This window comes from Cupressus sempervirens, chromosome 3 (genome assembly GCF_028749045.1).
Source record: "Cupressus sempervirens isolate cs-2001-9-10 chromosome 3, ASM2874904v1, whole genome shotgun sequence".
Taxonomy (NCBI): Eukaryota; Viridiplantae; Streptophyta; class Pinopsida; order Cupressales; family Cupressaceae; genus Cupressus; species Cupressus sempervirens.
This window is the reverse complement of record NC_143120.1, coordinates 700,682,656-700,709,913: the sequence shown is the minus strand read 5'-3', so window position 1 is coordinate 700,709,913 and position 27,258 is coordinate 700,682,656. Positions and strand designations below refer to the sequence as shown.

At 37.1% G+C, this 27,258-nt stretch overlaps 1 protein-coding gene across 9 annotated transcripts; it reads right to left on the bottom strand.

The window, feature by feature from the left end:
- Window positions 1-319: 319 nt before the first annotated feature.
- On the bottom strand, window positions 320-25,836 carry LOC149568681 (uncharacterized). Of its 9 annotated transcripts, XR_016362631.1 has the most exons (7): window positions 25,449-25,812; window positions 21,922-21,969; window positions 19,118-19,310; window positions 3,933-4,114; window positions 991-1,418; window positions 803-850; window positions 375-650 (listed from the first exon to the last, which is right to left on the bottom strand). XR_016362631.1 is itself a non-coding variant. In XM_089821568.1 (5 exons), the coding sequence occupies exons 3-5, from the start codon at window positions 19,217-19,219 to the stop codon at window positions 1,379-1,381; spliced, it is 324 nt and encodes a 107-aa protein (XP_089677694.1). In that variant the 5' UTR covers window positions 19,220-19,310; window positions 21,922-21,969; window positions 25,449-25,812; the 3' UTR covers window positions 375-1,378. The 9 variants fall into 9 exon arrangements, 3 of the variants coding, with proteins under 3 accessions (XP_089677694.1, XP_089677695.1, XP_089677696.1); XR_016362634.1 differs by adding an exon at window positions 1,896-3,714 and having other exon boundaries at window positions 320-1,796; window positions 3,933-4,092; window positions 25,449-25,836; XR_016362629.1 differs by having other exon boundaries at window positions 803-1,418.
- Window positions 25,837-27,258: the final 1,422 nt, after the last annotated feature.

The following is a 27,258-nucleotide window of genomic DNA, read 5'->3' as shown; positions in this document are numbered from 1 at the left end:
TCTCTGCACCTTAAATCAAGAAGTTTGAGTACAGCACACAAAACATTTTACTGTACATGCTAAAGTTTTGAAGTGAGTATTTCCTCTTATATTTAAGATATATTTTTATTGATTTAAATAAACAAATAAAATTCTTAACTGTCTACTCACAAGAATTTATGTTTGCAAAATATTTTAGGGAAAAATATACGTTTCTCAAATTTCCAATAAGTTTGTCCATCTTCCAAAGAAAATTTCAATTGTTTTTCTTACATACATTTATAGACAATGCCAAATCATTTCATGTCTTTTCTTTTATTGAACAAAGCAGACGGAAAAATGCATAATAAAGACAATTAAATTGTTGCCAAATCAGAACCAGCAGACCATAACAGTTCAAGAGATCATACAACACTGATCATAAAGGACAACACAACTGTGATGACAATTACAAAAATCACACCACTGTCACAAAAGCTTAGCAATCCCTAACACTAAACGTACAACCATAACAGAGCTTTAGAGAAGCAATCTCATGGAATAATGAAATATTACAAGCTGAGTTTTAACATTGGAGTTGTTTAGAGCAAAGCATTATTATATAATTGTAGCAGTTCGAACTTAATTCTATCATGCTGGTGGTTGATCTTCCGTTGTTCTATGTATCTTCCCTACAATTGAGAACATGAGAAAACCATCTGAAAAATGACATCAGAGTAAAACCTTGGAACCTCTCCTTCCTGGAGATCCTTATGGTTTAAAAAACAGCCATTGCAATAGAGAACATAAGAAAAGTGTTTGAAAAATGGCATCAAGGCAAAACCTTAGAATCTCTCCTTCCTGGTAATCCTTATGGTTTAAAAACACAGCCCTGCAAAACATTTCCAAATGTTTTGTAATATAATTTGCCTCATCGAATCAGTCAGCATGTTTAAGATTTTGTCTCAGAACAGCATCTTCCAACTTAGAGCATGACCAAAAATAGTGAGAATATAAGTAAAAACAGCATACCACTTTTTCTTACACAATATACGGTCCAAAGAAATATGTTCCATATTTTCATCATAATGGCATTTATCAAATTGAATCATCGAACACCTCAGCCTGTCACTGACATGCCTGGATTGTCTCTGCTTTAAAAAGCCAAATCTGAGAACTCAACTTTTTCCAAGTCTTTTCCTGGTGCACATCTTACATGTGGAGTTGCTCTGAGCCTTGCAGCAGAGAGAAGTGGACAAAGATAGCCAGAGGTACAATGGTTATAGGCTATAGCAAGTATGAGTTGAAATAATTTTCTGGAAATTCCTCATCAGATGCGGAATTTCTGAACTCAATATGTGGAATGTCACTCAGGTCCTTCGCGATAAATTTCTGGCTGAATTCACATGTGGAGAATAGCTCATGGCTGAAGAAACTTCAAGCTTTGGTAATCCATAAACCTGAGAAGAAAACATGAGGAAATGACATGCAATCCATATGAACAGGAGTATCTCCCATGGGCCACAACAACTGAGACAATAAAGCATTCATTACACTTTGAAGTTTGGGTTGCTCTGTCACCAAGCTACTGGTCTTTTTGGGATGGCTTTCTTAGGCACTCTTTATTCGCATTTGTGTGGTTTATTTTTCATTTTTCACTAACGTTTCTCTTTATCTGCACTATGCTACTCTGATCTTTAATGGGACGCCTTTTGTAATCCTTTGACTGTCTTAGTAAATTTATGCTGCCTGACAGAGGAAAAACCCATGTCTTGAACAGCTTTCTACTAGTAAGTTACTCGGCATAAGTCAGTCTGTCTCTTGGCCCGCACCTGCTTCTGAATACAGATTTGGAATATAAGCAACAAGCATACATAACTCAGGAAGGACAATTGCTGTCCAAACAATATGTGATTCTAATTAAAAATGTGACTTACCTGTAGAAGTATTAAAAATGGATCCTTAATGTTGCTTTTGCTTTTTAGAGCTTCAGATGGGTGGTGAGCTATCTCTCCTTCAAAGAGGACTCTATTTTCAAATGGTCGGACTCCTCTTTGAAAGCTTCATGGTTCATCTTTTGTCCTTGGATGTTAAGCTTCTTACCATGTTACTATGTCAAATGACCATTGCTGGGCAACTCTGGCTTGGGAATATAGAACAAACAAGGTAAAGGGAGCATGGAAGATGGAGAAGGCCAGAAAGTTGTAGAATTTAGTGTTTGGTTTTCCTTACCCATTAACCTTTTTCTGCAACTAATCATTCTGCGTTCATGTCTATTGAATCTCTTTTTGCATTCAAGGAGCGGCTTGGACTGTTTGATTTGGACTTTGAGTTTCTCAACCCTCATTTGCTATGCAGGCCTATAGACATTTTGATGGAAAAATTAAAATGCTCTGAACCACTTTGCTTGCAACCCCATTTGCAAAACCATCAGAAAGTGCCATGCCTTAACAAGCATTCATTGTAAAGCCCATTAATCTCGTCAATTGATTAGTATGATTTATTTTCCACAGAAAATCAAATTGTGAAATTGCTATCATGATTCAACAATGTAGCTTTGAGTCGAACTTATTGATCCGTGTTTCATGAGAAGTGGTTCACAAGAACCCATCCATGAGAATGAACGGAATACTTAGCCTTGCCTCTGGGTGATGCTCATAGAGGGTGAAAACTCGGACTTCTTCGAAGGTCAACTATCCCAATACTACTCCAACTTGAGTGCATTTAATCATGATGTTTCCTCTAAGGTTAAACCCACTTTTCTTGTAACCCCATTTGCAAAACCTTCAGCAAGCATTGTGCCTTATGAATCATTCATCATAAAGCCCCTTTAAGCTCACTAATTGATAAGTATAAAATATTTTCCATAGCAAATTCAATTGTGATATTTCTATTAAGATTCAACTATGTAGACTTTTAGTCGAACTCATTGACCCACGTTCCACGAGTAGTGGTTCACAAGAACCCATCTCTTATGCTTCATGTGTAGTTTACTTTTGTTTGGAACTAGGCCAAAAAAAAAATCTCTGATGGGAAATCCTACAATATTGTAGGTCTGCCTTGTAAATGAAGGGTTGGAGAAACTCGAGTTTAAATCAATTAATCCAAGCTGCTCCTTGAAATGCAAAAAGAGATTCAATAGTTAAGAACACATAATGATCAATTATAATGAAGGCTAATTGTCATGAAAAGCCAAACACTATGTTCTACTCATTTTAGGCCTTCCTCGTCTCCTATGCTCCTTTTACCTTGTGCTTTCCATATTGTCAGACCCAAGTTGTCCAACAATGGTCATTCAACAGAGCAACATGGTAAGGAAGTTAACATTCAAGAATTGAAGATGAACCTCCAAGCTTCCGAAGAAGAGTCTGATTATGTGCTGATGAATTAATATGAGCCTTTGAAGTCCTTGAAACACCCATATAGCATTACTGATTACAATGATCATATAAGGAGTAGTAAAAACATGTCTCCAAAATTTCCTATTATTGCCGTAAACACACAACTTAGCATGCATTAAAGATGAGTGAAGCCTTAATTTTGCTCATTACTTATGAAGCTAAACAGAAGGAAATTTGAACATTGAATGATTTAAAACTTGACCCAATGCTACTTCTTCCATCACGATGTTTCTAAAATTTTCTTCCCTTAGATCAGACATAGGGTTTGGAACTTTGGTGTGACTGTGTGGGACATCAGGCGCCTTTCTAAAGTGCTTAACACCCTCATGGTAACTCAAGGTCTACACAAAATAACCTGAGAAACATGAAACATTGTTTTAAGCACAAAGCCAACTATGAAACTCATTATTTGGCAAAGTGATCTTAGAGAAAACCAAAGAAAAAGTTCAATAATCATTACTAAACAAAAAATAATATAATTGCAGACAATGAGCAGATAAATAATACAATCTTAAACAACTGATTCATATTTATAAAAAACTGCATTAACACAGCTATGCTCTATTATAGTACCATGTTCTGTCCCAGTGGTGAAAGCAATGCAAGTTGATCAAGGTCATATTTTCCCCTTCTTCCTTTATAATTCTCACCCTAGCTACCTCTATAAATTGTAGGGAGACAAACTTCAACGCTGGAAACTCATGGAGTCTTTTGTCATCAGGTAAAGTACCACCTGACACAGCAACACTGCTCTCCTGAGAAACAAGAAATGAGGAAATTCAACTATACTAAACATGTTGCCCATCCACTTCATCTATAAAGAGATAAAGAAAAATTTAAAAAGCATTTCATTATTTAAAGCATATTAACAAGATTCCTTAATTAGCATTTGAACATAACGGCCAGTTAAAATTTTTAAGTTTCTATTGTACCCCAATGTTCATCTCATGTAAAATCATCTTTCAACATGATATGTAAGGGGTAACATGATAACACTTGTAATCTAGAGAAATACACAAAATCTTTTTACAAATACCAGTGCAAGAAAGATGATATGTAGGATATTCTTTTATTATAGTTTGCTCTATGTACTCAAGATGCATTGCACTCAAGAAACCTCAAGGTTCAGTCAACCAAGGGCATAGATTGTAATGAATTGTGCTAGGCATGAAATCTATCTTGGTTAACTTACAAGGATGGATTGTGCTGGGCATGAAATATATCTTGGTCAATTTACAAGGATTGTGCAGATTCGTTTAAAATATAGCTTTCTTTATTGCAACCTGTGTATTTGTGAACAAACAAATTTGCAGCTTCTAATTGATGTGTCACTCCGTTATCTAGATCTCATTATATCCTTTGAGATGTTCTTGAAGAATTTCTAGGATGTTCTTGAAGAATTTCAAGGTATTTAACCTCTTCTATGCTTGAAGCCTCTTATTTATCTATCTAATTTTCATCTCAAAAGAATCATCTTCATATCATCTAAACTTGAAACTATTTCATGATGAGACAATGCTTTGCATAGATATGGCAAAAAAATATTCCTCTCCTCATATATTACTACTAAAATACAATGTAGATTATGTAGGGAACATGTACTTGTTGGCAGTAATCCAACATCCCTCATTGGATTCGCGACATGGTTTAATAGCCTCGTGTGTATTCTATAAGTCTAGTGGATGTATCAAGCATTGTCAGGTTAATCTTTTGGTGCAACGACAGCCCTAGCTTGTAACAAGTGGTATCAAAACTTAATCATAGGTTTGAATCCTTGAGGCTGTGGTGAGTAATGCTAGGAGGGGGATTGATGGCAGTGGCAGTGGCTCAATGCCCCTCACAGGATTTGTGACATGGTCTAATAGCCTCCTGTGTATTCTATAAGTCTAGGGGTTGTAGCACACATTGACAGGCCGATCTTTTGGTGCAATGGCAACCCTAGCAGTTAACAAAACCCCGATTGAGCAAGGCCGACCCAGCAAGTGTTTTTTATTAAATTAAAATTTTTTTTTCTAGGTGGCCAAATTGGGAGGCCTTAGGTTGGTATATATGGATGTTAGTGTTTCCTTATTGGAATACAATTTTGTTTTGGAATAAGAAAAAACGATCTGTTGGCCTGAGGGCGTAGCTGCTCAACCTCAATAGTCAAGATGCGTAGCCTCTCCTAGGACGAATTTGTAAATTTCAGTTGTTTGTTTCTGCCCTAGCACATTTCAGTGGTATCAGAGCCCAATTTCTCTGCCAACCTGTGGAGATGTTATGTGATTGAGTCAAAGAGATCAGCGTGTTCATGAAAGAGAATGAAAGAAGGCAACAATGAATTTATCAAGGATAGGAGGCAGCGGTAATAAGATGGACAAGGATGAACAACTTTTCAATTTCATAAGTCAAATGCAAGACCAAATGACCAAATAGCAGGAGTAGAATAACCAGCTAATGCAAACAGTATTGCAAACTATGAGAGACATGGGTGGCAAATCTGCATCCAACAATGGGACAGAAGGCAATGGTTCCGAGTCACAGAACAAAGGCACATGCCCTACATAGCCTTCATTCATACCCAAACAAGTCCTTAGCAATGGAGGCGAAGAACTAAGGCTTGCAGACGGAGATCTCTGTTAGGATAAACCACGGACAGAAATAAAAAACTACATGCAAATATAACCAATAACAAAAAAAATAATAATAGAACACACAGAAATGAACACAAGGCACCAAGATTTAACGTGGTTCACCCAATCCCTGGGCTACGTCCACCAAACAGCAAGTCCGATCTTATTACAATCCAGTGATTACAACCTGATTACAATCCATAATCCCTTACAGCTCAATACCGCCGCAAGAACCAATTTCGTATCACCACACATAAAAAATACCCAACCCTAAGCCCTTTTTATACAAGTATTAAACCGCTTTAGGGTTATAACATGTCGGCCATATGTCGGCCATAATATGTCGGCTACCATGTCAGGCTACTATTTATGAAGTATGTACAGTACTTTCCTGATCAGTCACCACAATCTAACAATCTCCCACTTGGGGACTGATCAGGCTCCACACTAAACAACAATCTCCCACTTGGAGACTGATCCTGTAGCAATACAACTACCGCATGGGGCTCCCACTGGATCAAACCACCCTGGACTCTACTGTTCTTTTATTCACATTTAGTCTAAAAGACCAACTGAAGCTGAAGAGGAGTTCAGCTTCTCCCTTGTGACAACCTTTGTCAACATATCTGCTGGATTTTCATTGGTATGTATCTTCTCCAGCTTTAACTGTCCATCCTCCAAAACTGACCGAATGAAATGGTACCGCAACTGTATGTGTTTGGTCTTAGAATGCAGAGCTGAATTCTTAGCAAGATGAATGGCACTCTGACTATCTGTGAACAAATAATTATCCTTTTGAGGATGTCCCAATTCTTCCAAGAAGAACTGAAGCCATATCATCTCTTTGGCTGCCTCTGTAGCAGCAACATACTCTGCCTCTGTAGTGGAGAGAGCATTAATCTTCTGTAGCCTAGAAACCCAGCTCACGGCTGCCCACCAACAGTAAAGACATAACCTGTAGTACTCCGCCTGGTATCAATATCCCCAGCCAAATCTGAGTCAACATAGCCCTGTAAATCAGTAGTAGAGCCCCCAAAGTGTAAACACTTATTGGATGTTCCTCTCAAATATCTGAGAATCCACTTGACAGCATTCCAATGCTCAAAACCTGGATGACTCATATACCTGCTAACGACTCCCACTGCATGTGCAATATCTGGCCTAGTGCATACCATAGCATACATCAAACTTCCTACAGCTGAAGCATAGGGTACCTTGGACATCTTATCCTCCTCTTCCTGTGTCTTGGGACACATCTCCTTAGTCAATTTCAAATGACCAGGTAAAGGTGTGCTGACAGCTTTAGCATTCTCCATAGAGAAACGTTGCAACACCTTCTCAACATAATCAGCTTGAGATAGCGTCAATGTTCTGTTCTTCCTATCTCTGCAAATCTTCATACCAAGGATTTGTTTTGCTGCCCCCAAATCCTTCATAGCAAATGCATGTGCTAACTGGCATTTTAGCCCCTTAATATGATGCATGTTAGACCCAGCTATAAGCATATCATCAACATATAGACATAAAATAATGTAGCTATCATCATCCAACCTCTTAAAATAAACACAGTAATCTGAATGACACCTGTTATATCCATGCTCATGCATAAAACTGTCAAATTTCAGATACCATTGCCGAGGTGCTTGCTTCAAGCCATATAAACTTTTCTTCAATTTGCACACTAAGTTCTCCTTACCTTTGACCTCAAAACCCTGTGGCTGAGCCATATATATTTCTTCATCCAAATCACCATGAAGAAAGGTTGTTTTAACATCCATCTGCTCTAAATGCAAATCTTCAGTAGCCACAAGACTTAAAACAGTACGAATAGAAGTCATTTTAACAACAGGAGAAAATATCTCATCAAAATCAATTCCCTTTTTCTGTGCAAATCTTTTTACAACTAACCTGGCCTTAAATCTTTTCTTACCTCCTTCCTCTTCTTTCAACCTGTAAACCCATTTATTCTGTAAAGCCTTTTTACCTGCAGGCAACTTGCACAAATCCCATGTCTTATTTTTCAGCAAAGAGTCCATTTCATCTTTCATTGCAGACTCCCACTGAATCTTAGTATCCACCTGCACAGCTTCATCATAACTTTCAGGTTCACCAGCATCAGTAAGTAAAATAGAATACAAAGAGGGAGAAAACCTTTGTGGAGGTCTAATTTTCCTTGTTGACCGTCTAACATTCATTGGTGTGTGTGGTATTTGTTGTTGCAGGTGTTGCACATCATGAGGAATGGCTGGAACATCAGCTTTTGGAGTATCATCCAGCACTACATAATCATCTTCTTTCTTCTCATGTTGCTGCAACAGATCTTTGTACAACACTTTTTCATTGAATATGACATCCCGGCTTCTTATAATTTTATGATTTTCAAAATCCCAAAGCCGATAGCCAAATTCATTAATGCCATATCCAATAAAGACACATTTCTTTGATTTCGCTTCTAGCTTGGTTCTATTTTCAGAGTCTATATGAGCAAAAGCTTCACAACCGAAGGTCTTGAGAAAAGAATAACTCACCTTCTTACCAGTCCATGCTTCCTCTGGAATACCACAGCCCAAAGGAGTAGAGGGACCTCTATTAATCAAATATACTGCAGTATTGACAGCCTCCGCCCACATGTGTAAGGGCAACCCAGCATGCAACCTCATGCTCCTTGCGCGCTCCATTATAGTCCTGTTCATGCGTTCAGCCACTCCATTTTCCTGTGGAGTCCTTGGAACAGTTTTTTGTCTACGAATACCATTAGTGGAGCAATAATCTTCAAATTCATGACTGCAATACTCACCACCATTATCAGATCTGAGACATTTTAATTTCTTACCAGTCTCATTTTCAACCAAGCATTTCCATTTCTTAAAAGTTTGAAATACATCAGATTTCTGTCTAAGGAAATAAACCCATACTTTTCTAGTTGCGTCATCAATAAATATAACATAATAATGAGAACCACCAAGGGAAGATACCTGAGCCGGTCCCCATACATCTGTATGCACAAGCTCTAATTTCTCCTTTTTGTTTTCCTTCCCTGTCTTTACAAAACTCACTCTCTTTTGTTTTCCATACACACAACTTTCACAGAAATCCATATTCACACATTTTAGACCTGGTAAAACTTTCCTTGAATGAAGTACTTTCATACCTTTCTCACTCATGTGCCCAAGTCTATTGTGCCACAGCGCTGTATCAGAATCTACAGCAGCTATTTGTTCTCCCTGCTCAACTGCAGTAATTGTTCCTGAATATTCATTTTTCTCTGAAACAATCAAAGTAGAAGGAACAATATGACCTGTACAAAGATATAAGGTGCCTACTTTCACACCTTTTGCTACTACAAGGGAACCTTTTGAAACCTTCCAATTTTTATCATTAAAAGTAATTACACAACCCTCATCACCGAGTTGCCCTGCTGAAATTAAATTCCTACTCAGCTTTGGAACATGTCTTACCTCATGTAGTAGCCAATGATTCCCATTCTGCAACTTAATCTTAATTTTTCCCTTTCCAACAATCTGACAGGGTTCATTATCCCCCAAATAAACAAGCCCAAAATCCCCTTGGACATAATCAATGAAATAACCTCTATGAGGTGTAGCATGAAAAGAAGCACCAGAATCTAAAACCCATGAATCATCAACACTCTCTAAAGACAGAAGCAAAGCATCCTCTTCGGATTTATTACTTACCACATTTGCCTCTTTGTCTCCATCTGATTTATCTCCTTCATTTTTCTTTCGAGTCCAGCAATCTTTCTTTTTGTGCCCTGGTTTCCCACAGTACCAGCAATCATTTGGTCCTCTCGATTGAGACCTCCTCCCCTTTGACTTTCCTCTTGATTTCTCATGATTTCCAGAGTTACTTCCTCTTTCAGTCGTTCTGCCCCTGCTTTGTGCATTTAAAGCACTTCTTGATGTAGATCCACCTGAGGATTTTCTACGAGTTTCCTCACTTAAAATAACACCGATCACATCATCATATTTTAGGGTACTTGATCCAAGAACAGAATTACTCACCGCCATTACCAAGCCATTCCAACTTTCAGGCAAAGAACACAAAATCAAGAGAGCCCTAATTTCTTCATCAAAATTGATACCCACAGAAGATAATTGACTAGTAATAGTATTAAACTCATTTAAATGATCTGCAACAGATCCACCTTCTGCCATTTTCATATTAAATAAACGCTTCATGAGAAATACCTTATTTGAAGCGGAGGGCTTTTCATACAGTGTCGCTAGGGTTTTCATCAAATCTTCTGTCGTCTTTGCTTTTGTAATATTAAATGCCACCGATGGTGCCAAGCATAACCGAATGCTTCCGAGTGCCTTTCTGTCCAAAAGATCCCATTCAGCCTCTGACATAGTTCCCTGATTCTTGGCTTTTCCTTCCAACGGCTTCCATAAATCCTTCTGATATAAATAGTCTTCCATTTGCATCTTCCATAACTGGAAGTTCTGCCCATTAAACCTATCAACCCTCAGCTTACCATCATCTGCCATTGCTCCCACTCAACCGTGAGACTCCCACTTAACCGTGAGACTTTCCTGCAGAGGATAACTGAGAAACAACTAGGCTCTGATACCACTTGTTAGGATAAACCACGGACAGAAATAAAAAACTACATGCAAATATAACCAATAACAAAAAAAAAAATAATAGAACACACAGAAATGAACACAAGGCACCAAGATTTAACGTGGTTCACCCAATCCCTGGGCTACGTCCACCAAACAGCAAGTCCGATCTTATTACAATCCAGTGATTACAACCTGATTACAATCCGTAATCCCTTACAGCTCAATACCGCCGCAAGAACCAATTTCGTATCACCACACATAAAAAATACCCAACCCTAAGCCCTTTTTTATACAAGTATTAAACCGCTTTAGGGTTATAACATGTCGGCCATATGTCGGCCATAATATGTCGGCTACCATGTCGGCTACCATGTCAGGCTACTATTTATGAAGTCTGTACAGTACTTTCCTGATCAGTCACCACAATCTAACAATCTCCCACTTGGGGACTGATCAGGCTCCACACTAAACAACAATCTCGACGCCAGCATGGAGGCTTATATGAAGATTGATCCAGAAATAAGACAACAACTCCCATTTATCCAATTTCACAACTTAAAGATTGGATCAACGGGAAGTCAAACAAACCATTTTTTCAATAGGGATTTGCAGAATAGGATGTCCAGGTTGACACTACCAACATTTGATGGTACAGAAAAAGGTTTACCACAAGCATGGATCCAAAAGTTAGACACCTACTTTTCTCTCAGTCCCATGGTAGAAGATGAGGCTATCAAGTTCGCAATTTTGCACTTGGAAGGTTTAGCTCACGAATGGTGGCATCACGGCTTGGTTACTCACGGGTTCAAGCAAATAACTACATACGTTGAATTCACCCAAAAATTGATAGAAAGGTTCAATAGGAAAGATCCTAAAAGCTACTTCCAGGAGCTCACTAGGCTCAAGCAGATAGGCATTGTGGAAGACTATGTGGCAGACTTCCAAAGGCTTGCAATTATGGTGACAGATATTTCTAAAAAAAGACTCACGTTCTTATTCATTGAAGGCTTATTAGAATCAACACGAGGACTTGTAAGGGCCTTCAAGCCAGCCACGTTAGAAGAAGCTACCCGAAGAGCATTAAACTTGGAAGACTCCGCCAAGAAAGGGAAGATGGGGGTCAGGAACATACCAGCAATACAGCAAACCAAGCCTGTCTTTAAAACCAGCCCGGCCAATCAGCCACCCAAATTTCCTCCTCAAGGGCTTCATGAGATGTCAAGAAATGAACTTCAAAAGAAGGGTCTGTGTTTCTATTGCAAGGATAAGTGGACTAACAATCACAGGTGTCAAGGGAGGAGTCAAGTTTACTACATAGAAATACACACTAAGGACGAATTCCAAGAAGATGAAGTAACCACCAATGAAGAAGAGCAAGAGGTTATAGTTGAAGGAGAAAACATAGGAGGTACTTTGGCAACACTTTCAGCAGCCCCTCGATACAAGTTATTCCGAGTTAGAGGAGTACTTTGAGGACAGCGAGTGACAGTTTTGATAGATGGAGGAGCTACTCACAACTTTATTGACACTAAGACAGTGCTCAGGATGCATTTGGAGACAGAGCAGTTTGAAGGGTTTGATGTTGCTACCGCTGGAAGCATTCTTACTGCACCACTCGAGTGAACCAGATGGAGTTTACACTTGGGGGCATCAAAATTCGAGATGACTTCTATGTGGTGGACATAGGCGATATCGAGGTAGTCATAGGAGTTCAATGGCTCCAAACATTGGGAGAATATAGGATCAATCACCGTACAATGGAGCTTAAGTTTGAATGGGACAGAAAGGAAGTGGTCCTCAAAGGCCTTTCACAAAACGGGCCTATGATGGTTTCTGTTAAAAGAATGGAGAGATTCTTCCATAGAGAGGAGTTAGCTTAGGCAGCTGAGTGCTTGGTCATGGATCCACATTCAACAAAGGAGGAAGAAGTTTTCCCTACCGACATTCAACAAATTTTGGACAAAAAGAACAAGGTTTTTCAAAAAATTCCAGCAAGGTTACCACCTGATAGAGGCTTTCAGCATGTGATAGAGCTCAAGGAAGGGGCCAAACCCGTTATCACCACCCCATACCGACACCCACGAGTATATAAGGAAGAGATTGAGAAAGCCATCAAGGAGCTGCTGGAAATGGGGTTCATAAGGCCAAGTTCAAGCCCCTTTGCATCATCAGTTGTGCTGGTCAAAAAGAAGGATGGGACATTCCGGATGTGCATTGATTATAGAGCCCTCAACAAGAAGATGATCAAAAACCACTACCCAATCCTTAGGATCGATGAGTTGATAGACGAATTGTATGGGGCAGTCTATTTCTCCAAGATTGATCTACATTCTGGGTACCATCAAATCAGAGTTAGAAATGAAGATGTGCAGAAGACTGCATTGCAATGTCACTATGGGCATTACGAATTCTTAGTAATGCCATTTGGGTTGACCAATGCTCCCGCCACATTTTAGTCTTGCATGAATCAGGTATTCAATCTACAGTTGAGGAAGTTTGTGTTGGTCTTCTTTGATGATATTCTAATCTATACCAAGACTTGGGAGGAACATTTGAGACATATAGAAGTGGTATTGGATATTCTCGAGAAGAATTCGTTCTATGCCAAGATGTCAAAATGCGCATTCGGGATGATAGAAATCCTCTAGTTGGGCCACAAGATTAGCGCACAAGGGGTTAGCATAGATGAAGAAAAGATCAAAGCAATTTAGGAATGGGCTGCACCCAAAAATTTGACACAGCTGAGGGGATTCGTGGGCTTATGCAGCTACTACAAAAGGTTTGTAAAGGTTTCTCACAATTAGCAGCACCATTAACCTATCTAATGAAGAAAGGAGCATTTTCTTGGAGTGGCATGGCTCAACAAGCATTCGACAAACTCAAGAAGGTAATGAGTTCATGCCCCATTTTAGCTATTCCAGACTTTTCATCTCCTTTCATGTTAGAATGCGATGCTTCATGGGAGGGCATTGGAGCAATGCTGATGCAAAATAAGCACCCCATTGCTTATGAAAGTATGAAGCTCACCAATCCGGAAAGGGGTATTTCTATCTATGATAAGGAGATGTTGGCTATCATGCACGCCCTTGTGAAGTTCAGACAATACTTGGTATGTGGTCAATTTGTAGTGAAGACAGACCATAACAACTTGAAATATTTCCTCAATCAGCGTGATTTGAACAATCAACAGCAAAAATGGGTTAGCAAACTCCAAGCTCACGATTTTGATATTGAATATGTGAAAGGCAAAAATAATATTGTGGTAGATGCTCTTTCTAGAAAACCTCACCTTTGTGCTATGACTAATATATCTGCTGATTACAGAGTAGGGATTACCGCTGAATATGCTAAAGATTCATTTGCTAGTGATGTTTGGGAAGGTAAGATTGTTGATGACAAATACAAGGTAGTCGGTGAACTCATCTTCTACAAAGAGCGGATTTACCTAGTACCACAGTCCAAATTTAAAAACCAAATAACTAGAGCATGTCATGACACTCCTCTTGCAGGCCATCCTAGATTTTTCAAGACTTACAAGAAGGTGAGAGAGCATTTCGCATGGAAAGACTCAAGAAAGATATTTTTCAGCATGTGAAGGAATGTGCAACATGTCAGCAAAATAAAACAGAGCACGTCTTCCCAGCTGGGTTATTGCAGCCCCTACCCATTCCAAATCAGAAATGGGAAAGTGTTTCCATGGACTTCATCACAGACCTTCCAAAGGTGCAAGGTAAGGACTACATTTATGTTGTGGTAGATCGACTTACCAAATATGCACATTTTTATGCCATTCCATCAGACTTCAAGGCTCACCAGGTTGCAGACTTATTCATGAAAGAGGTTTTTCATCTTCACAAGCTGCCAAAGAATATTGTGAGTGATAGGGATAGCTGGTTCATCAACAGGTTTTGGCAGGAAATCTTTCGGTTGACCCACACAGAACTAACTCCTAGCACTAGCTACCACCCCCAAACGGATGGGCAAACAGAGATCGTAAACAAATGGCTTGAGGGATACTTGAGGAACTATGTGACAGAGCAACAAATGGCTTGGGTGAAATGGTTACACCTAGGGGAATTTTACTACAACACCACACATCATGTGTCAATCAAAATGAGCCCGTTCAAAGCACTCTACGGTTATGAAGCCATCTCCTTCATGAATTTAATTCTTGCCGACAGCCATGTTCCAAGGGCTAAAGATTTGATCCATGAAAATGTGGATATAATGAACTCCTTGAAGGAGAACTTGCAGCATGCCCAAAATCAACAAAAACTTTACGCAGATCAATGCAGGACTGAAAGGAGTTTTGAGGTCGATGATATGGACTATGTGAGGCTATAGCCATACCGTTAGTCGCTGCTTAAAGGGAATGGAGCAGAAAAATTAAAGCCTAAGTTCTACAGGCCATTCCAAGTCACCGGCAAAATCGGAGAGGTCGCTTATGAGCTTGAGTTACCCCCAGAAAGCAAAATTCATAACATTTTCCATGTGTCATGCCTAAAAAAAGCGATTGGACAGCAGATTACTCCATCCAAGGAGCTGCTGCCACTTGACAATGAAGGGGAAACTCATCCTTGAACCTAAGACGGTGCTTGATGTGAGGGAGAAGCGACTGAGGAACAAGATCATTCCAAAGGATTTGGTGAAATGGAAGAACCTCCTAGTTGAAGATGCTACTTGGGAAGGGGTTGAAATTTTCGAACATCCAAGTTTAAGATTGCTTGAGGACAAGCAACCATCTAAGGGAAGGGACTGTAATATCCCCAATTGAGCTCGGCCGACCCAGCAAGTGTTTTTTATTATATTTTATTTTATTTTTTCTAGGTGGCCAACTTGGGAGGCCTTAGGTTGGTATATATGAATGTTAGTGTTTCCATATTGGAACACAATTTTGTTTTGGAATAAGAAAAAATGATTTGTTGGCTTGAGGGCATAGTTGCTCAGCCTCTGTACTCAGGGTGCATAGCCTCTCTTGCAATGAATTTGTAAATTTCAGTTGTTTGTTTCTGCCCTAGCACATTTCATAATCACGGGTTTGAATCCTTGAGGTTGTGGTGAGTAACGCTAGGAGGGGGATTGATGGTAGTGGCAACGGGTCAGTGCCCCTCGCGGGATTTGCGACATCGTTTAACAGCCTCCTGTGTATTCTATAAGTCTAGGGGTTGTAGCACACATTGACAGGCCGATCTTTTGGTGCAATGGCAACCCTAGCAGTTAACAAAACTCAAACCACAGTTTAACTTAATTACTAAATAGTAAATACCTTGTTCACTAATAGATACAAAATCAACTATCTTTGAATCAAAGTTAGTTTTTCATATAAATGAAATGTTAGATATTTCAAAAGTTTTGACATATAACTAAATGGAAGTCATGACAATTAATTGCTTCATCACTTGGCAATATTTACCAACGATCCACCTCTTCGCTACTAGCTATATTTGTGCCAGGTCAAAACTAAAACATAATAAACATCCAAGCACAACCAAAGACAAGTCAAAATGACATTAAATTGACACAAGCTCAATAACGTTGTGTCTGGTATTCTCTGCAAGTAGGAATAATCTTCCAGAAATAGGAAATGTTAGTAGGAAAATCCTTGAAGGCTGACAGAATCAAGTCAATTACTTAATTATATATTCTATGTTACATCCCAATTTTTGACCTAGCTTGAAATATAGACGTTGAGGTTCACATGAAGTCAGTTGGCAGTTTAATTTGATATAATTTGGCGAAATGGTAAAATGTTCGTTATGATTTCAAGTGAAGATGACATGTTAGTTGATCGTTAATTGCAAATTCATGAAATTAAGATGAAAGGTTAACTAATATGATTATTTATAATTTATAATTTAATTACAGAGAAATTCCTTGCAGGGAGAATGTCGAAGGGGGGTGGAAGCACTATCAGAAAAGAATTAGGCAGGGCATCACCATCATTGGACAGACAGGTAGAGGACCTAGCAATTTGAAATAGGATGCATCTCTGGAACTACATGAGTTGTTAATAATTAATTTAATTTAATTAATTAAGTTTAGATATAAACGTATTCTTAAAGGATTTTAAATTATCTTTCATCATATTATTTTTTAATAATAGTTTATATATATGTGCATTTGAATATAAAAATGTTTTGGCATCTTTATAATTTAATAATTTAATAAAATGATGTTTTAAAGTACTTATAAGATTTTTATAATTTTCGAATTATAAGAATATTTGAGTTATTTTCCAATTACAACCTTTCAACTCTATTATTTCTAATTTAATATTCTTTAATAATGTAACTAGCATAATTAATCGATTAACTCTTGACAAATTGAATTATATAATTTTTCAACTTTATGTTTCTTTTAAAAAAATTCGATTTGATGGGTATTCGAATAGTTTTTTTTGATAATTGGTGGTGGTCAAAGAGTCTCGGCCAACTTTTTAAAGATGCTATGAATCGTATTGGAGAGCGATCTTTTCTCCACTCTTTCCTTCATCGCTTATCTGCTACAAATTATACCAGGTCGAGTCGAACGTCCTCAGGAGAATAAACAACCATTATTCATAGTCCCAATTTTCCATTCTTTCCTAAACTTCACCGGCGGTAGGAAGTCTGAGGAAAATACCTTCAACGAGTGATCAGGAGTTTCAGGCTGTAGAAGGAAGAGTCGTTTCACAGGTCATGTATCTTTTATTATCTCTGTTAAGATTTAACCCGACTGTAGTCGGCTTTTTCTTTTAAATTGTTGAGCGGTATACCAAAGAAGCAAGGCAAATCGATTTTCATGGATTGCAATGACTATTGTTAGTCAGTATTAATAGGCAAAGATTTAATGTGTTTTTCATGAACATATTCCTTCTTTAAACCATAATCACCCATAGTCGGCTTTTTATGCAGTCTTTCCTATAGGCAGACGTACAGAATTTTACATACGTCTTGGGAATTATTATGTCTTTTTGAATCATCAATCTATATATATAACCCAACGAACTTCATTCCCAGTTGGTCTTTTCATTTCCAGAATTGTCTAATCATTTGTAGAATGACTTGATTCTTGCTGTGACCAAAAACCAGAAGAAGATATCCATAGTAATTCTTTCCAATAACTAAATCATTATAAACTGTTCTAGATCAGTCAATCTCTTTAGTCTTAATTGCTAATCAAATCAGATAATTGGATTGATATCTGAATGGATAATCACTCTGAATTTTTCTTAAGGAGGAGTTTATCTTTTGATAGTATTTACTATAAGATTTGGAATTAGTAACCAAAACATAGACGAGTTACATAAAACAGAGTACCAAGGAATTCACCAGGCTGTGAGCAAGAATAACATGAATAAGGTACAATACAAATCAAAAAGGTTAATTGTTCAAGCACCAAGGAGTCATCGGCCTGATGGCCTGATTCTGGTGAAGAGGTGTTGATGAACCTGTGAAAAAGAAAAGCAAGAAAGAAATCAGTAACCTATACAATCATACATAAAAAAACTAATATATATTAGCTCATGCATATTCCTGTTATGGGATCTCCTACTGTCAAGTCGTATGGCGTGTTATATATCACGATGCCCAGTGGATGGAATGATGTTCCCTGTCAATTCCGGGTAGGGATGGCCTTTCTCATTAGAGATCATGTGGGGATATATTGTGGTCCGAGGTTGGGTGGTTAAGCCCCTGACAATGTTTCACCTCTCTCAACATGTTGGATATGCATCAGACAGAGATAAGTCATGCATTCAATTGTTTATTGGAAACAGGTATTATATTTTTAATTATGAGGTAAGATTAAATTGAAGTATTTCATTGTTATCATCATTTTACTTTCGTATATATATGAATAATGATTATAAGTATATTTTCTAATCTTAAGTTACTATCACAGATAAGTAATCGAAAGGAAAAGAAATCCGAAGCCCTAATTGATTGTGTGACAGTTGGAACCTTAAATGATGCAATGGTATTGGAAGCCCTAGTTGAATCCGTGGTCGCGGAAGCCCTAAATTGAATTTGTCGTCGTGGAAGCCCTAAATTGAATCCCTGGTAAATGATGCCCTAATTGATACAATGGTATGTGATGCCCTAATTTAAAGTAATAGAAGTATTTAACTGTAATTATCATTTGATTATAAGATGGCAGATTTTAGATGATAATTGTCAAGTGAAATTGTTAGTGTATTTGTGGACTAACCTGGGTGGTTGCAGAAGCATCCCTAGTTTGATTCTAACTCAGTTTTACAAGGTATGTGGTTTTCAATTTCTGTAGTGATTTCATTTGATGGTAACTCAAGTTTTTAGTTAAGAAATTTTGTTTAACTGTTTTTAACAGTAAATCTTATTCACATGAACATGAATGATAAACTGTCTTCCTATGAAACGAAGTAGTAACTATATTCTTTGAGAATGTTGAATGATAAATTTAGACCGGGGAAATCCGGATGTGACATTCTACTTCTTGTAGCAATAGATCAGTGAGACAAGTTTGCACTCAAACATCCACACATGGCAACAAATTTTGGTTCCAGCCAAAAGAGACTTTCATCAGAGGTGCCAATTAAACTTACCCAAAAAGTATACTTATTCAATATCATGCCTTCCTTCAGCATCTGACGGACCATGTCCGTGACTCTTTTACCATACCCATGGTGTGCAAATCCCGTAATCATGGTATTTTTTATCAGACAGCTTGCACTTTAGTTTTACTCCCACATTTTGAATACATTTCTGCTAGCAGACCATATAGACTTTCAAACCTCTCTGCTTCAAAGCAACCAAAGGTAATTCACAATCAGAATGATATATGAAACAAAATGAAGAAACATGAATTACTAGGCAGATCTTTCAATTCTACAAAAAAAATGATATATGACATGAGAAATGATTTTCATTGCGTTATCAATCTAAGAATTATTTTCTAAATCTGGATAGACAGTTATAAAAAAAATGATCCTTTACCTACTAGTACAATCTACCCTCACTTCTCTAATTATCTCTGCTTAACAGATTAGACAGATATAATGCAGAGTTTCTACAGATATGGCGTAGAGCTTCTCGCTTCTTTATAAAACCCATGAAATAGACTTGCAAGTTGCAATTCATACAAGCAATTGAACATAGATACAAAATATTTTGGGCCAAAGAACAAACGTGGTAAAGAGGCATTAACAACTAAAGTAACAGTGGATATGCCTCGGGTAGTTAAAATGTGTTTGAATATTTTATACACTCAATTGCTTTCATTTTTTTACATGTAATGGATGAAGCCCTTCTTGCTGCTTGCAAACTTCAACTAGAACAAGACATTGAAATGCTAAAAGTGAAGGCAAATCTACAAAAAAATGAAATTGTAAGTTTCTATTTTAGATACGATGGTTGGTCTTTTTCTTTGTATGCATTCTTTTTAGAGAAGTCTTTCCTATATAGCAATTCTGCAAAACAGTTTGTCGAATAATGATACTAGTCCACTCATGCCCATGCTTGCAGAAAAACCTGCTAGTTTATTTGTTTATTTACACCCTTAGTTGGAATCTCTTGTCATGATTATGCAAAATTGCAAGAAAAATAAATTGAGATTGAGAACAATATACTATAGATATGTTTGTTTATATCTTTTTCAAATATACAGATACGTGCAAGGCTGAGACATCCAACATGCTATTTTTATTATTTGGTTACACCTGACTGAAAATTCCACGTTCCCTACAGGCCACTAATTTTCAAAAGGTCATTTTGTAGCTCCCCTAAGACCCTTTTGAAAGTCTGAGGCATTGAGGAAATGCCCTGGGTTTTCAAAAAACATGCTGTCTCTACGTGTGAGTGTTCTTCAGGTTCTGCCCTGGGGCTTTGTTGACAGCTAGTTTCCTTATATTTTGGTTGTTTGGACCCTCTATTTTAGGATTATGACATAATTATATGTCCCTCCACATCCTTTACCTTCCATGAATAGCTGAGTACAAAGTCTGCCATTACATGAAGACAAATTGTACCACTTGCACCTATACAAATGCTTAGACCTATTTTTCTCCTAGCTCATCTATAATTGTTAGATTCATTTAAGCAGCCATACAGAAGACTTCAACTTTGTTTTTGCATGTCTCACCCACTTAATTATTCCACATCTTCACTGACATTATTTTGTGTTCACCAGTAGGAATTTGATCAAGCGATTGCTACTCATTTGCTTCAAATTCTTGGCACCTTTCGCACACAATGCTATCATACAAATGAGGAATACTCGAAAATTGATTAGTGATTAATGTACACTCCATTTTGGGTTATTAAGGGTCCTACATATGTCAGGGGAAATATATGGACTGCCACTGCCACCAATGCATATCATGGGTATGGCCATTGTTATTCATGCTAGATTTGCAGTAAAGGTCTCACATTTTTGTATCACATTCATATGTTCATGTACGGATTAAGAAGTTGTCAGCAGCACATTCTCTAACACCTCTTCTTTTATTCGTACTTATTTAAAAATAAAAAATATTAACCATATTTTATGGTCGGATTGATAGCTTGTTCTGTGACATGTTTCACTTTATGTTTATTATTTGCATTGCAATTAGCCTAGACTTACCGATTTACTGTTGATCGGTTGGACCTACATCCTCTCATAACCATCTGACATTGTCAGTTTTTTTTTTAGCTAGATATTAAAACTTATTGATGTTGGTGCTACACCTCGTAATAATTGCATAATTATTATACATCTTGTGAAACCTTTGTGATTGTGTGCTTGCTTATTCTTAAGCCCATGTTTTGGTGGCCTGCACATTGACATGCATGGTGAGACATGTATAACCCTTTTAAGAGTTCAAAGGTTATGAGTGGCTTACTCCAATATTTGTAGATTTTCGAGGAAACTTTTTCTTGTGAGTTGTCTAGTGGCATGTGATATGTAAGATAGAAAGGATTGATGTGGCCTCAAGTGACTGTGTTTTGAGCTATGTGGCTCAAATTGACAACCTAATAAAAATGAAAATGTGATGTAACACAAATAAAAATGTAAGGACCAACCAGCAGTGCAAAGAGCCTTTTGACCTACCTAGTGAAAATTAAAGTTGAGCTATCAAAAATTATGAATACATGCTGAGAAGTTATCTAGGGTGCAGGTAGGAATCACCCAACTCACTTACGCTATGAATGGTCACCAATTCACAAATTAAATTCCCATCACTTTCAGAAATTGTTAATCCTAACCTTCAATAAATTTTGAGAATAGAAAAAGCTTTCTGCTTCCGTACTGGGGCAGGTGAATGAATGAACTACTGTTCTTCCCAAATGCAAGGGCTTTACAATGCTTAACCTAGGTTTCGTTATTATCTAAAAAAATAGATTGAAATTAAAAAGAGCATAGCACTACCTGCTTGAGATTTTGATGAAGACAACTTTTCTCTTCCTTCCTCTGAAACTGCAGGATATGATTAATTTTAGTTCTTGTAAACAAAAAATATATTAGACCAAACACTAAACACCAAGTGATAGGAATGTTCTTTCACTTTTCAATAACAATTATGTCTCAATCAAATTTAAGAATAACATGCAAATATGTGATAATGAAAATGATTACTGGGACAATGTGCTTTTTGTCACTATTCTTAAATCCTCGAGAGCTTGAAATAACATATGACAACTAGTTAGAAATGTATCTAAGACAACATATTTTTATAAGTTGTTCGGTTCCTGATGAAGAGTGCTACCCTTAATACCATAAACACATAACAGAAACAAAGAAACAACAGCAAATGCAAGAACAAAATATGGACTTCTTATTATTGCCACAAATGTGGAATTACAAAATTCAGATTTACAATATGCTAACCCACATGGGAGCCGTCATTACAGTAATCTGCAAGACTAAGCTGTGAACTATCACCCACAACTATCCTAGACAATGTTCAGGTATTTCTTAAATAGGCAATTTTATGTTGTCGGGGAAGGTTATAGACATTCAAACTTAATACCTAGGGCCGACAGACCCTAACAATACATATAAAGTCGAACAAATATATTTTTGACATTTATTTTGGATGTTTTGGTTGGCCCAACTTTGGAAGACCAAAACTCTTGAACCGTTGCTCCAATTGGCTATTATAACCACTTTTCGGGAAACCCCAGTTCCTGATCTATAGGCTCGACTTTGTGCAAGTGCCCATTCCATCGAGTTTTCAGACCTCATCCGAGCACTCTAAGGCCTCCAACGGTGAGCTTGAAGTTTGTTTAACAAAAAAGCGCCCATTCCGTCGATTTTTTGGACCTCATTCGGGCACTCTAAGGCCTCCAATGGTGAGCTTGAAGTTTATTTACCAAAATTGCAAACCAATAATCCGCAATAAATCCATGAATACACATGATATGTCACTGAGCCTCAACTGGTAGGCTGATATATCCAAGATGAATATCCACATCTGAAATTAGGACATTCCGAGCTCATATGACAAACTTACTAAAAATAGTAAGTTCCTAGAAATAGTAACCCCCTGTCTACTATTGGGTGATGCAAGATTGCTCTTACACATTAGTTCCACATAAGAAACGGTAATAACTTTCTGTAGAGTTCAAATATAAAGAATGCACAAAAGGAGATAACAAGTGGGAAAGACCGGCGATTTGTTTCGAGACATAGCTGCTAAGTCATCATAACTCTCACGATCAAAGCCTGTGGAATACAAGATCAAAAGGGATATATTTTAACAGCGCCTTATTGCATCAGTAGGACCGTCATCAGATCCTTCTCATGTAGAGGACAGTGTACATTCATGCCATACAAGTGGGAAAGACATAAGATTGCTCTTACGCATCAGTTCCACATAAGAAACAGTAATAACTTTCTGTAGAGTTCAAATATAAAGAATGCACAAAAGGAGATAACAGGTGGGAAAGACCGGCGATTTGTTTCGAGACATAACTGCTAAGTCATCATAACTCTCACTATCAAAGCCTGTGGAATACAAGATCAAAAGGGATATATTTTAACAGCACCTTATTGCATCAGTAGGACCGTCATCAGATCCTTCTCATGTAGAGGACAGTGTACATTCATGCCATACAAACTTCTGAAGGTTATAGGAGTCAAGCAGATGGGATAGGAAAGTTGAAGATATGCCATTGATGCTTGAACAGTTATAGAGATAAGTGATTGACAACTCAAGAATTCATCTATTGAGAAGTGCAATGCCGTGAAAAATTGAAAATCTGATGATTATACTCGCAATACATCTAATAGTGTGTTCCAGAAACTCTTTGCAAATAAAATAAAATAAGGCAATGAGAATTATAACCATAATTACTTATCACAAGATATTTGTACTTTCTTTTATCATCACTACAAATAATTTCAAAATGGAAGCTAAGCTGATCTATTCTACTTTAGGCAATTTGCAAGTTGCATATAGTAATATCCCCATTTGGAATATTGAGTATTATCTTATTAAATTGCTGGCCTCGCATGTTTCAAAACCAAGTAATGTCACAAATCAAGATAAGATTACCAGAAAAATCAGGTATGCTTGCAGCAATTAAATACAAACAGTACTATCAACACAGCAGCCCAGTCAAAAAATATTTATTTACTTTTAGTTTAAGAATAACATATATTTCTGAAACTACAAATCCAAATAAATTATCACGGGAAACCAGCAATCAGTTTATCACATATGGTGCTCAACAACCTGTCCATCAAATGCAACGAAACGTTACCAACGTAGCCACAAAAAACAGCAACTATAACACTGAACAATCACAAAGCTCTGCGGCAAAGTCACAACTAGAGCCTACACAAGTGACCTCAAATCCTCAGTTGTCTACCACAATGAAGCTCAAATCTAATCTCTGAATGAGATCAGCTGAATCTGAATCAGGAGCAACCATTTGCTAATCCAGAGATGGAAAACAAGGGGTTTTTGTCCTTTGATCTGCATAAATAGATTAATCTGATGGATAATCAATTTGAGGGAATGAATTCATACAACAAGCATGTGTGTTTCAACTAAAGGCCTTGTTTATATATAAAACCCCTGCCTTTTAGATCTTTGATGACTTATCTTCACCACTAGGACTGTAATTTAGTGTAGGGACACATTGCACATATGATACACGAAATTGCAAACATATCTAAAATGTTGTTGTTAGAAAGCATTGGTCAGTAAGTAATTGCAATTGTTAAGAGTTTGAACAAAATTGACAATTCTATCTAGGTTTTCTGACAATATAATTTGCATGTATGATTTCTGTATTGTTTGAACAAAATTGACAATTCTATCTAGGTTTTCTGACAATATAATTTGCATGTATGATTTCTGTATTTAGCTTAGTAAGCTTTGTATTTTGATCAATTTGTCTATGCTTATGATGCAATACAAAGCTTACACAGCTAAACGCAGAATAACTGCCAAATATAAGTTGATAACAAGAGTCCATTGAAAAATAACAGAGACAGAGAGATATTAACATGCAAGGAACAGATCAATATATTCTAATGACTTAGCAAGTGCCATCCCATTAACTTACTATCTCTGTATCTAAAACCACTAGAATTTTTAGTATAATTAAGACATTTCATAATGCAAATTTTCCTCTAATAATATATGTCGGAACAAAACAATTGTTAATCATAAAATAATCTAATACATATGGTACTGAGCTACTGGGTTCTTTCCATCGTTTCCCTTTATTTTCCTACAGTTGCAGGCTTGAGAAACCTCGACAAAGGTGGGAGAGTAGAAGCTAGAAGAGAAAGTAAACTAAATTCAGTCTGTAGTAGCTTTGGGAAATGAGGCATAGTTGGAATGCATGAATTCTTTATTGGGTAACCCAGTGAAGCCCGCATTTAATTCGCTTCGAAATATGCAATTTGATTAAAAATGTAAGGGAAAGAAGAAAATTAACTACCTTGCGTCGTAAACTTCCTATCCCTCGATAGATTCAGCTAAAACTGCAGCAAATGTGTAAATCTGACAACAATTCCTCTTGAAACATGAATTTTCCTTTTCCCAATTTTTTTAATTAGAGTTCTTGTTCACCCATTTATTTTGAAGCCAGCGTAGACAGCGAAAAGTATGCAAAATAATACTACTGCCAACATCCGTCATTTCTTGTGTCGTTGCCCTGGCTCTGTAATTGATCTCAATATGTAACTTAGACTTCGTTTGGTAAGTCCTCAGAAATCGACCCGGCTAAATAAATAGACTCCATGCAAGATGCAAATTGTCACTCTCGTACAAAGTTATATGCTTTGCCGGGATATCATTCCAATCCGAAGGAAATATTTTGGTTGTCGGAATAGGATTAGGAAATTAGGAATATGTTTTCCATTTTTCATTTGGTCCCTCAATTGGAAAAGGGAATGGAAATATATATTTCCATTCTGACTTTAAAATGAGTTTATGTCCATTTCAAAAAAATAATTGTTATTGGAATAGTCATTCATATTCCTAATATATATTCTTATTCTCAATTTATATGTCTGCAACCAAACGGAAGTTTAATTCCTCTGCATTTCCCTGAACCAATGCATGAGTGGCCAGTTCAGCCGTCGAGTGTACACAATGAAACAACGAAAATATGTAACTTAGACTTCGTTTGGTAAGTCCTCAGAAATCGACCCGGCTAAATTAATGGACTCCATGCAAGATGCAAATTGTCACTCTCGTACAAAGTTATATGCTTTGCCGGGATATTCATTCCAATCCCAAGCAAATATTTTGGTTGTCGGAATAGGATTAAGAAATTAGGAATATGTTTTCTATTTTTCATTTGGTCCGTCAATTGGAAAAGGGAATGGAAATATATATTTCCATTTTGACTCTAAAATGAGTTTATGTCCATTCCAAAAAAAAATTGTTATTGGAATAGTCATTCATATTCCTAATATGTATTCTTATTCTCAATTTATATGTCTGCAACCAAACGGAAGTTTAATTCCTCTGCATGTTCCTGAACCAATGCGTGAGTGGCCAGTTCAGCCGCCGAGTGTACTGGGCATGAAAATCATGTTAATGGCCAAGGCACCTTGGGCCATAAGAGCCCATTTGGTTGTTGGAATATGATTTAGAAATAGGAATCTAAAATCCTTGATTTGGGATTCTGGAACTTAAAATTCGTATTATGGTTTCTAGAATTTATTTAGGGACTATTTGATTCAAACCCAAAAATATTTGATATTCGAAATTTGTTATTCCAAGCCTATTTGGTTCAAAAAATGAATATAAAAGTTACAGTGAGAAAGACGATTCATACCTCCATTTTGTTCAAGGACCTGTTCATGGTGCTTCCAACTCCACACATGCCAAAAATATCGATGTTCATTGTAAAATAAAAATTCAAGAAAAAATTAAAAGAAATACGAAAGAAATTAGATATGTGTGGTACTAGTTATTTTATTTAATCCAAACATATGGGCAAGTGCAACAATAGTCGAAATGTTTCCCCCAATTAAAAAAATTGTATTTGTATGAATATCTGCAATAATCTTTTTAATTTCTTCAAGCGACACCTACTAATTTTTACAAAATGGCGTTCAAAGGGTGCTCGAAGTAGATGCAAAGGGTATCATTTCTTGAAACACCTCAACTCTCTCGATTACAACTCAATTAAATTTCAAAAATATGTGCAAAAGTAGGTGCTCCCAAATAGACATCTAGATGTCAAACCCAATTAAATTTCAATTTAGTTGAAATCCTCATTTTCAAAAAGTGGGATT